The sequence below is a fragment of the Glandiceps talaboti genome, chromosome 10 (assembly GCF_964340395.1).
Source record: "Glandiceps talaboti chromosome 10, keGlaTala1.1, whole genome shotgun sequence".
NCBI lineage: Eukaryota > Metazoa > Hemichordata > Enteropneusta > Spengelidae > Glandiceps > Glandiceps talaboti.
The window spans coordinates 5647058-5659807 of record NC_135558.1 but is presented as its reverse complement, the minus strand read 5'-3'; the positions used below and the strand labels follow the sequence as shown (position 1 = coordinate 5659807).

Sequence of the window (12750 nt, the reverse complement as noted above, 5' to 3'; positions counted from 1 at the left end):
ATGGATAAAATCAAAAGAAAGAAGAAGAAAAAGAGGAAGAGGAGAAACAGCGATGAGAAAATAGATGAAGAAAATCACAGAAACGATAAAAGTAAGAAGATTAGATCAATTTCTAGTAGCACTGTATTAGCTGACTATAACTCTTCACAGAAACTCTCTAAAGGCAGCCATACTAAGGATAAGAAGACTCATGATGATAGTCTCAATGCGTTGGATGGTAAGTAAACTACTCATTCTTGGAAGTAAATCCTATTTTTTTGCTGACATCTTGTCAGCATCATCAGGCAGATCACTTCCACGATACTTGTCTTGTTACATTTTTGCATGGTTTTTGTATCCACCATAGTCATTCTTTTTTCAACAGAGTACTTTACTTTGTATTTTGATATAATGTCATACAAAATATATACCACGTGTGTGAAAGAAGACTTTGATATTATGATATATGAAAACTAAAACAGAAAAGTTCCTGAATTAATGCCTGACATTGTTCATTTATGTGATAGGGAAAACAGACAAAGTGAAAAAGAAAAAGAAAAAGAAGAAAAAGAACAAAGAGAAAACTGATGTTATCAAAATTGTAAATACAATGATTGAATCAAGTACTACAGTAGTAACTGACAAGAACTCTACTCAGACACATGAAAAGGTCTCTAAAGGCAGCCATACTAAGAAAAGGAAGAGGCGCTTCAGTCACATCTCAGAGAATGGTATGCTGACAACTTCTGGTTATCTTTTCTACTTTGTAAAATCTTGAAGTTTTCAAATTATAATTTCATGTGAAACACCACGAAAGTCATAGACAAGGCTTTGTCCCACTAAGGGACGATCGCACAATGTCATACAAGCTCAATAAACAAACTTTGTTCATTTAGGACAAAAACCCCTCCCGTAAATGAACTTTCAAAAGTACGACATCGACATGTTTATATATGACGTTAACCATGATGAAAATTGTAGTGGTCACACCACAGCCATCGATACAATGTAAAATTATAATGGTAAACATATTAAATACTACCTGAAACCAAGCACTATATATCACATTAAGTTTTAATAAAGTTATCAACATCTCAGTAGTAAACATAGAAGTTGTTGACATTGAAGGTGTGAAAGTATTCAAAATTTGGTTAGAAGTGTGAAAATGAAGTTAGCAATCACATTGATGCCAGGCCCCCACCCCCTAAATGAACAAAGTTTGTTGTTGTGCTTTGTGACATTATGTGATCACCCCTAAAGTAATCATAATATTGAAAAAAAAAGTAATGAAAATTGTCATTTATACAGATGGTGGCAAGACAGAAGATGAAATAAGACCAAAGAAGATACGGAAACTAGATACAATGACGGTAAGACCAAAGAAGATACGGAAATCAGATATGATGACGGCGTTGAATCTACATCCAGTCAGAGGGGACAATGAAGAAACCACTGAATCAAGAGATAAAATGCAGATGCTAGATGAAGAAAAAGCAGCAATACTTCCACCCTTTGGCTGTAAGAATATGTTTGTTTATTCTTTGATACTGCATCAGTATCAGTGAGAAAACTTTAACAATATTTTCATGTAGTCTCTAGTAATCAGTAGCCTTGTTTAGGTTAGTTTAGTTTAGTTTAGTTTACAAAAATGCTTAGTGTATAATCTTCAGTGGGATTGATATAATTTGCTTTAGTTTGATATGATTTGATTTGATATGATTTGATTTGATAAACCTCTGTAGAGGGATACAGATATGTTTATGTAAAATTACAAAGGATAAGACTGTTACACATAAACCACTTAATATTTCCAATGCTGACGGAATAAGATGAGTCAAAACACACATTACTTGACAAAGCATTGATTTTATACAAGTCTGACTAAAAGATATTTCAAAAAGCCATTACAGTTGTAAACACAGAAAATGTATAAAATGATAAGAAACTCATGACTTTCTTACATCTTTTAGTTTTAGTCCCCCAAAAAAGAATTGTTTCTGGTCAGTGCACATCACTTAAATACTCTCGCGTCGGTCTTTTTTTGTGTGTTAGCTTTAGACTTTTGATTTATATTTATTTGTTTTTCTCGTTACCTAGTTCAAGGAGAACAGAGGCAGCAGACTTCCAAAGATACTCATTGCACAACCAAGTCATTGACACCATCCAAAACATCACAGCTGAGTCAGTATGAGCAAACCGACAATGAAGGTCATGAGGAAACTAATTTGCAGTCACCAAGAAAGACTTCAAAGAATAAAGAGTAAGATAATAATCATGGATAGTAATTAGGTAGTTTCAATATGTGCCCATATTAATCAATTTTATAATACATCTTTATATAGCCTTCAGTGATTGGCTTAGATCTTATCACATGGTATGGACTATTGACCTATAGTGACTTTAATTTGCATAATGGGGGCACTAATCATGTTGTATTTTCCCTAGGGCAATATTCACGTAACATGGAATCTTACTAGGGATTTGTTTTGACTGTGGAAAGAATTTGTGCCTGAAAGTGTGATTTGCATAAAACAATTATTGCTTGGCCTTATTCATGGACTAGTAGATGTCTCATTACACCTCATGTCGGATTTTAGCCTTGCTACATAAAAACCCTTGTGGTCATAGACATCTACTAGTCATAACCAGGCAATAAGCATAAATTAGTTTATATTTCAATATTATGCAGTGTTTTTGTTAAGGATCTACTTCAATTTACAAGACACAAGGTTTCAAAACAAAATTATGGTTTACAGATTTCTGCCGTGCTTCACAAGTGTTGTACTGTACCAACCTTGAGCCTTAGTAATCTTTGAATGACATAATATAATACTTTCACATGAAGAAAAATGGCTGATCCCATAGACTACGTGATAAATATAAACACGTCAGAGTATGTTTCTCTGTTGAAGACAATCATATCATATACTGATCATTATGCAAATCATTATGTAAAGTATAGTGATATGCAAATATTTATGCAAATTGACCACCATCATTGCAATCTACCCTGGGGAGAACACTGATTTTTCGTTGACATTCTCAAAGTTCAGTTAATATTTTAGTCTATTGGAGATCTGTATACTGGTAGAATAATTAATTGTAGTTATATATGTGTGTGTTTTTATAGGACTAAACAACAGAAACAGTCAGAGGGAGAGAGTGTAAATGCTGTGAGAACCTGTTCAAATTACGACAACGACACAATTCGTGAAATCCATTCAACTCTTAGACTGTATAAAGTCTTTCCAGGGAAATTAAAGAAACTCGAAGACAAAGGTAGGAAACATTTATCTTTATTTGGATTTCTATAAACTAATACTTGAGATAATCCTCGGAGGCAAATTTCATGAGTACCAAGAGTTCAGGCCTTAACTTTGCACCATTCACAACTAACTTTACATGATTTTCATTCACTATAACACATTTTTATGTTATGGCATTTTCCAATTTTCTACTTTGCATACAAACTTTATCATGGTTGTGAGTGAAAACAGTTTGGGTATTGTACAAATCACATTGTGCATGTGTAAATGACTTAAAGTCAAAAAATATGCTAAAGCCTTTATTTTTGTATTTGTTGACAATGTTACTTTTACTCTCAATATCAAGGTGTGAATTTACTCAAGGTAAAATGACTGGGGGAAAAAAAGACATTTTTCTTGCTCAAATTATGCAGCTGTGTCACAATGACATTGGCACTGTTCTTCAGTAATTGTATTAATCCCACTGTGTACTATGTGGAAAGGCTGTAGGTGTAGTCTGTTCAGTCATCAGTCCATCAATCTACCATCATCACTCTACCATGTCTTTGGCTGGTTTCGTTTGTCCTCTTGATTGACAGTTCACTTGTTTAGTTTATTCAGCAAAATTTGGACTCATTTACAACAAATGCTAACAGACTACCTTTGCTAGTTGTGGTGTGACCAATGATTTTTATCTCTCTCTCCAGGCATCACTGTCAGGATGGGTAAATGGACACGTCAAGAAGACCACCTACTATTGCAAAACGTCAAGAGATACTGCAAGGTAATTTTGTACAAAATAAAATTTCTAAAAAATTGATATTCCACTCAAAAGTTTGGTTAGTCTGGTTGGATCTTATCAGTGTCTGTGACGACATGTAAAAATCCTAACTAAAAGTGAAAAGTGTGTTTATTCACTAGATGCTGAGGTTGAAAAAAAAATCTTACCAAAGATTGATATGATGTAAAATTGACAGGATATAATTATTTAGTAACCACTAAATTCAATAAACCACGACACTCTGAGTTTCCAAGTCTGTACTGTACATTGATACTGTACATTCACAAAATTCAGTTCATATGGACAACTAGTGGAGTCAGTAATTGCAATTTGCTTTCTACTTCAGGAAAATGGTGTCAATCCAGCAAAAGTGTTTACAACAAATATGGAAAAAGGTTGGGAAGATGTAGACAAAATTGATTTTAAATGGGAAATATGTAAGTATTGTACTTGTACTCTTTGAAGGCTAATAATGTTGGAGAAGGAGTTCACAGTGAGAGAAATGCTTGTCTTGCAATTCCATACAAGCTGTTGCTTCTGAACAAAAGCAAATCCTGTACTAATAGCTCCCCTGATACAGTAGTACTCTTGTGGAAAGATGGGATTCAAATATTGGGTTTTGAACAGTCATACAATTGTTTCAAGTTACTATTCATTGGCTCTGTTTTGATGCAACAACACAGAAACAGAAAAATTGGACATGCTACACTTTAAGATAGCAAAATTGAATGAATACAATTTCTTGCGACATAATTGTCCAAATGAAATGAACTAAATGTGCCGCCATGCTGACATCAGATGCAGACATCAAAACATTGGTGTCCACATATCTGTGCTTAGTTGCAATATATTTGAATGGTGTATTTCATAATAGACAAAATGTAGCAAGAAATTGCGATCTTGCAATCTTAGTGTAGAATGTGCAGTTTCTTATTGGTTTCTGCATAGTTGTCAAATAAAACCAGTGAACCGTAATTTGAAATGGGCTGTAGTAGTTAATAAATTTATCATGCATTTTAATAAGTTTATTAACATTGTAATATATATCATGAATATTTGTAGACACTTTTTGACTTTATTAACAATAAAACAATAACATGCATACATCAAGATTTTCTGTTAATATTCAAAATATCTCTCTCTTTAGGTGAAGGAATTGCCCGTCCGCCAATGTATATCTTTGAAAGAGCAAAAAGATTATTGGATAAAAACAACCACAGAGGACGGTAAGATTATCCCTCACTCTTAGCATTGAGAATTTCTTGTCAACTTTTTTACAGTCTATGTTTAGTCACCCAGGTCTGACATCACAGCTTTGGCTCAGTGTAAATAATTGTCCTCAACTACTTGATTGTGCTTGAGTCATTAATCCAACAATACTCCCAAATTTGCACACATCTTGTGAATGAATAAAAATATTCTCTAGTCTGTTAAACTTTCACCCAGAGTTTGAGCTGGTGACAGAAAATTCCATGACTTTCCGACTGCTAGTTACGATCTTTTAGCCATTATGCCATGAGTAGCCAAGACCAATGGGAATTAGGAAATGGATATATTTGACACAGTTGTTCTGATGTACATGTATTTCATTGAAAGGAAAGGTGGCAGTGATTTGTACACTGTATGTTGTACAATGGCACTGAATTTTCTCTCGCTGTCCCTGTCTCACTCCATTTGTCTATCTGTGTCCTCCAGTCTCTGTCTGTCTATCTCTCCATCTCTGTCTCTCTTTCTGGCACTCTCTCACTCCCCCACTCATTTTTTCATTCACTCTCACTCTCACTCACGCTCACACTCACTCACTCACTCACTCACTCACTCACACACACACACACACACACACACACACTCACTCACTCACTCACTCACTCACTCACTCACACACACACACACACACACACACACACACACACTCACTCACTCACTCACTCACTCACTCACTCACTCACTATTTCTTTTACTAGTTTTACATATGAAGAACAGCAGATTCTGAAAGAACTTCAGAGAAAATTTGGGAATGACTGGGTGAATATAGGCAAAGAAATGAACAGGTCTAAACAGTCAGTTTTTGATAAATTCAAAGACTTCAAGGAAGGAAGAGGTGATAGTCTACCATTTATTTTTCTATCTTGTATTCTGATAAAGTGGTCATATGGAAGACTAATAGGTATTTATTTTGGATTTTTAATTGATAAAACAACTCTAATTTATTTTTCTACTTGTAAAAAATATTGTGAAAAAGAATACACAAAGTCCATCTTTGTTGCTCAATAAATGGCAAAAAGTTACAGAATGTGTAAACTGTTTGTTATTGTACGTACAATAATAAGAGAATTGTTTGCAGTTTATTGGGTTACAAACAGGTACTTTGTAAACATTGTTACACATTTTTTTGCAAGTAGAAAAACATAGTAGAGAGGTTTGTGAATTAAAAATCCCAAATAAATACCCAAATTTCATCCATATGACCACTATAGATGTAAAATAATCTCTTGAGGGTCTTCTCTGCTACTTAGCAGTGAAAATAGAATTCAAGTTGAAGAGATTAGTACTACAATGGCTTTCTTTGTCTGTTTCCACAAGATTCCAAGTCAAAAATATAACACTGGACTGCAATGTACCACAGCACAGATACCCTATCAAGGCAAAAGATCAACTTAATGTTTTTTCTGAAATGGCAAGTAATTGTAGATGAGTTAAAATCATGCAATTACTCTCCAGAGCCAATAGTTCATGAAAATAACTCCATTTTCTGGAGTGGTGTTCCCTTTTAAAGTTCAATCCGTACAGAAATTTTCAAACTAGAATCTTTGGTATGTGTTACCGTTCACACAGTCCATCAGTTGTAAAAGAAAACTACAGTTGAATCAGTAATGAAGCAGTTATTGATTATTATATTTATATTTGATTTTCATTGTATAGTCACTGGCAAATGGACTTCCAAAGAAAGGAAGAAATTAAAATTAGGTGTGAAGGAAGTGTTAGGTTTGAAGACTGTACACAGTGCAATAACTGGTATACCATGGAAGGAGGTTGCAGAATATGTACCAACAAGAACAGCACGACAGTGTATAACTGAATGGTAAGTTTATGCTATGTGGATGGTGGTGGTGGTGGTGGCGGCGGTGGCAATGATGACGATGGTGATGATGACAATAATGCTAGTAACAATGATGATGATGATGATGATGATGATGATGATGATGATGATGATGATGCAAGAAAAACACAACAATGACTATAGATTTCATACATGTGATATACACAAAAACAATACCAGTCAAATATTTCTCTGTAAAATGAGGCCATTTACTCAAGTAAATATAGATGACTTAAAGGTCCATACTCTGTAATTTTAGGGTTCTTGGTGGTAACCTTTGTTTCCTTTTGAAGTATGCTTCTATTATTCAGTCCAACCACAAAAAACATTTTGAATTATGTGTAGTTATGTGGTAGCATTCTTATCATATCAGCTGGTAATGGTATAGAATACAATTACAACCAGTGACAACCAAGTATTTACAAGGGGAACTTGTTACAAACAAGAACAGTAAATAAATTAATTGAATTAAAAAACACTTAACACAGCAGGTTTGAACTACAGAGACTTGTATTACATTTCATGATTTGATAAGAACTGTTTTATGGCTTCTTTATGTGTGCATGAAATGCCAGGGGAACTTCTTATTGTGTGTGAACTGTTTATGTAAAGAGGCCATACAGCTGTTCTTATCAATAATGTAATGTAATATAAGTTTCTGTATATCCAACATACTGTGCCAAGTGCTATGAATCCAATTCAGTTGTTTACTTTCCATGTTTGTAACAAGTTCTGGTTTGTAAATGCGTGTCGCTGGTTGTATCATTTAATTTTTTGGTAACTTCCTAAAAATTCACAAAATGCCAGACTTGGTTACCAAGCCTCTTTATTCATAATCCATCAGTGGACCTAGACTAGCTGAAACTGTTACTACATATTTATTCATATGACCCAGGAAAGAGTTGTCATTTATTGTGTAACTGTTGGTTCAGTAATTAACTTTCTTTATCGTAGGAGACAAGCTAACTGTTGGGAGAATGAGTTACGACAACATTGGAAGACAGAAGACAAGATCAAACTAATCGAGAGGTACTTAGTAGTTTTGTGTTGTGTTAAAGGGTCTCCATTGGAGAAATTATTGTGTGTGTGTGTGTGTGTGTGTGTGTGTGTGTGTGTGTGTGTGTGTGTGTGTGACAGACAGATTCTGGAACAGACGGAGTGGGTCAGTGAGTGATTGAGTGAACGAACAAGTGAACACACACACACACACACACACACACACACACACACACACACACACACACAAGTGAACAAGTGAGTGAACAAGTAAGTGAGAAGAAAAAGAGCGATAATTAGACAGATGGTTTGTTACCCAGGTGTTGTTTTGAAGAAGACATTTTTTGGAACGGCAAGAAAATCATTATACATGTAGTTTTGAAAAGTTAGTAAACCTGTTACTGTTTCTGTTTGATTAATGTATCTAGGAAAGATATTGTATTTTGATTATATATGAAATGACATATTTCCAATAATAATCCATAATTATGTTATTTTACTGTCAATAGAATATACAATATGTCTGATGTATGGGAGGAATCGTCTATTGACTGGATAGAAGTGCACAAGCATTTCCCACAGTAAGTATCTCACACACAAAATTGGATTTACAGAAAAAACTTCACTTTGACAGTTTTGTCCATTGTTGTGTTCTTTTAGTATTGTAAAGTTCAGTCTCTAGAAGTACAGCCATTATTGTATTGTATGACCAGTGTTTTGTTGTATTGGGGTTGTGGATGGACGAGTTGTTAAAAACCACTCACTTAATACCACTATGGTTGGGATTCATGAAAGCACTGCTCAGAGTTTGATACATTTGCCATGCTTTATTAAGTATTAAGAAGAGTGTCATTCAGTTTGACTTCACCCTACAACAAATAAATATGATGCGGAAATCCCCACCATACAATGAACTGTTCTATCGATGCCAGAAGATTGTGATGTCATAGAGGGCATACATCAACATTAACATCATACTAGAATAGTTTATTTGAGGGTATTATAACAGTATTTTCAATTTAGATAAAAAAAAGTTTGTAAACTCAGTTTGTGCCACTACAATGTATATCCCATAAAGTTGCCTTATGGATGAGGATTGGGGTATTTATTTTGGATTTTCAATTTATAAAACAATCTTATCATGGCTTCCTTATTGAGAAATCAATGTGAAACAATATAGACCAAATCTGTGTTGGTAACTCAATACATTACAAAAGATTAATAAATGTGTAAAAGGGTTTGTTATTGTACACACAATAACACAGATTTTAAACATTTATTAATCTTTTGCCATTTATTGGATTACAAACAAGGACTTGACATATATTGTTTCACATTGATTTCTCAAGTAGTAAATTGTTTTATGAAAATTAAAAATCCCAAATAAATACCCAATCCTCATCCATATGGCCACTTTAAGATGCCGAGTACAAGAAAACCCGTATTGACGTAGGTATGGAAAATGACAAGATATCATGTATACTCATATTACCTGTACTCACCCCAGACAGACAGTCATGTTTATGAAATCAGAAAATATTTATAAACGTAGAACTTATATTTCAACTTACAGTGTTGTCACACCCTGGCAAATACAGACTAATTGGTATAATCTTAAAGTAAAGACTATTGATGGCTTTCAATTTAAATCATTTCAAGGTAATTATTACTTTATTTTTTTTTCATCATTTTTAAACAATTTTTATTGACCAAGGGAAGATAAATAGAAAAATCCTCATGCTAATTTATTGTATTTTATTTGTTTCCAGAAATACTAACGGAGCTATATGAAGATGTTTTGCCAAAGTTGAGGCAAAAAATTAAGACAAAAGGTGAAAGACAGGGCTTCAAATCTAAGGAGTTTATTAGTAGTGAATCGGAATCAGATTCGGAATCAGATTCAGAAACAGATTCAGAATCAGATTCAGAGGCTGGAATGAATTTTGAAGATGCTAAATCCAGTTCTAATTCTGATGACAAGCAAAGACATTCTACCTCAGATGAAACATTGAGCTCTAAAAGGACAACAGATAAAATGTGTGTTGCAAGTACTAAAATTGACAGTCCTTCAAAATCATGTGACACAACACTGAAAAGAAAGAGGATAACTAAAGAACAAAGAAGTGGCAAGAAAAAGAAGAGTAACAAGGATAACTCTTCTATCAGTAGTGATGAATCTAGTAACGATATGAACCCATCAAAAAGTCAAGGCAAGGTTTCACATGTAGAGAAGATGAAACAAAGGTCAGAGGTCAAAAGAAAAGACAAAAAGAAAAAGAAGGTGGGATATCAAGAAAGGAAGGCTGTGAAGAGGAAAATCAGTGAGGAACCCTATTGTGATGGTGATGATGCAGAAAACAAAAACAGTGAGGAACCCTATTGTGATGGTGATGATGCAGAAAGCAAAAACAGTGAGGAACCCTTGAGTGATGGTGATGATGCAGAAAACAAAAACAGGCATCTTAAGAAAAAGAAGAAAGCAAAACAAAATCACAAAGTTAAAAATAAAAAGAGGAAAAAAAAATAAATCAAGAAAACGTGAAAATAACAGTAATTGAAGAAATTAACTTATGTGTAAAGGTGAGAGACATGTATATAAAACTGCACAAGCAGTTCAAAGTTTTAGCATTGAATGTTCGATCCTCATCAGAATGACAAATTGTATAGTTACAACTGACCACTAGGTGAACTACTTGTGTGTTATACCAAACCTGTGTTAAGTCAGTTGATTTACAGAGCTGATGAACATTTTTCATCAGTTTGACAAAAATTTGACATGAGTTGTTTCTGCCAGTGTTCTACACATTTGGGATTAGGCTCCTTGTCATGGAGACTTGTTCAATTTGTGATAGAAATAATGTGAGTCAGTGTAAAATTATGACATTACCAACCTAGAGAGACTATAGAGTTTCAATTAGGTCACACAATGTTTATTACATCTCACTCAATCCTTTTTGTCAAGACTTATGCAAACAAAATACAGACACTGATAGCGTGCACACACATGAAATGTTACATTTCATCTCATTGTGAACACAAATAAACAGTTTTGTGTTGGAATCTTCCTTGTTTCATCTGACAGTGATGTTGATTTGTGTTCACATTGAGATAAAATAGATCATTTTATATGCTTACATGCTATCAGTGTCTATATTTTGTTTGATGTAATTCATAACAAAAAACCTTGTGCTAGACATAAAAGACACTGTACCACCTAATTGAAACTCTATAGTTTCTCTAGTGTGGTACTAACAGTTTGACTAAATTTTAGAGAGATATGTATAAATTGTGTTTACCATGAATGTAAGTGATTTTGAACTTACAATGTATTCTCATTTTAACTCTAAGTTTTTATACAACAAAACTGAGTTTATGTAAGGTCAAACAGTTTGACAAACAATTGAAAGGAGTTTGTACCAGTTGTTTGTGACATCCATGAATACTGTTTTAACACCAAATGTATTCTTTATTTTCATGGTGTCTCGCCTACTAAAATTTGTTATATCAAAATACTTTTAAACAAAAATTAAGAACGTAAGCTAGGATATTGTTTTAGGGGTAGTTTGTAGGACAGGATAAGTTCCAATAGTCTTGTTTCTATTAATGATGAATATTGCATTGTATTGTAGTGTTGTTATTTTGATATCTCAATTACAGAATTGATGAAATAAAACCTCATGGTAATGAGTCAGCTGATACTGAAATTCTGGTTGTGTTCAAAATTTATTATAGACACTGACACAAGGAGCAGGTTCTATAGACAAAACATTGTCATTTTATGTCTGTACATCATAGTAACATATTGTCAGAAAAAAGAGATTTCTCTGGCTTTCCACATTATTATATCTTGTCATCCTGTCACACAAGCACGCACGCATGCATGCACACACACACACACACACACACACACAAAGACATTGTAAAATTTAGACTATATATAACAGTAGAGTCTGCATAACATGTTCATCTACTTAACTTATAATTGTCTTCATTTACTTCTTTTACATCCCATCAAACTTTCATGGAAGTATTGTGATTGACGAGTATCTTATCTCGGGCTCCAAGTAATTTTTTTTTAATTTAAAAGAAAAAAGAAAAGAAATTTCCGACCTACCTACCCATTTTCTGATGTCATGTTATCGGAAAGAGGCATTTTTTAGCTGATGTATAAAATTTAGGAGTGATTTTTGGTAAGTTAAAAGAAATATATATCTGCTATGGGAAATTAGTCAATGAAACACTAATTTGAATATAAGGTCACCTGTACTACCGGCCACTCCCTTCTAGCACAGACAAACTCACTTGTCTGTGCTTCTAGCTACGGACGAGGGTGGGGGATGGGGGTGTGGTGTTGCTGTGGAAAGCAAAGACCGATGTTTCCCAAAGAGCAAATTAGGAGTCACTCGGTAACTTTCGGCGTATCTTTGAACAAAAGATAACCTTGCAGCCTACCCGAGAAGATAACAATGCTTGTAATCCCATCCCCTATTAACACCTCGGAACAATACCTGTTCCTGATCTGTTTCTTCCTTGTCTGTGCTTCCTTACTGACCACTATAGTGGTCTGAGGTGCTTCTCACTGATACCTGTGATTTTCTGTTTCATCGCGACATGAATAATTGAAAAAAAAACAAAAAACAAAAAAACTT

General features: G+C 34.0%; 1 protein-coding gene across 1 annotated transcript; it reads left to right on the top strand.

Moving 5' to 3' along the window:
• LOC144441301 (uncharacterized) lies at nt 1-11764 on the top strand. Its single transcript, XM_078130859.1, has 15 exons — nt 1-217; nt 507-710; nt 1288-1497; nt 2077-2239; nt 3110-3258; nt 3932-4008; nt 4352-4442; nt 5153-5231; nt 5970-6106; nt 6928-7087; nt 8060-8134; nt 8611-8682; nt 9675-9760; nt 9871-10598; nt 11759-11764. The coding sequence occupies exons 1-15, from the start codon at nt 1-3 to the stop codon at nt 11762-11764; spliced, it is 2454 nt and encodes an 817-aa protein (XP_077986985.1).
• The last annotated feature ends 986 nt before the right edge of the window (nt 11765-12750 follow it).

Excerpts from the sequence above, each read along its gene's own strand:
- LOC144441301 (XM_078130859.1), top strand. The coding sequence starts at position 1 with ATGGATAAAATCAAAAGAAAGAAGAAGAAAAAGAGGAAGAGGAGAAAC. Across the intron at positions 711-1,287 it reads CAGTCACATCTCAGAGAATG|ATGGTGGCAAGACAGAAGAT; the intron begins GTATGCTGACAA and ends TCATTTATACAG. Across the intron at positions 4,443-5,152 it reads TGATTTTAAATGGGAAATAT|GTGAAGGAATTGCCCGTCCG; the intron begins GTAAGTATTGTA and ends CTCTCTCTTTAG.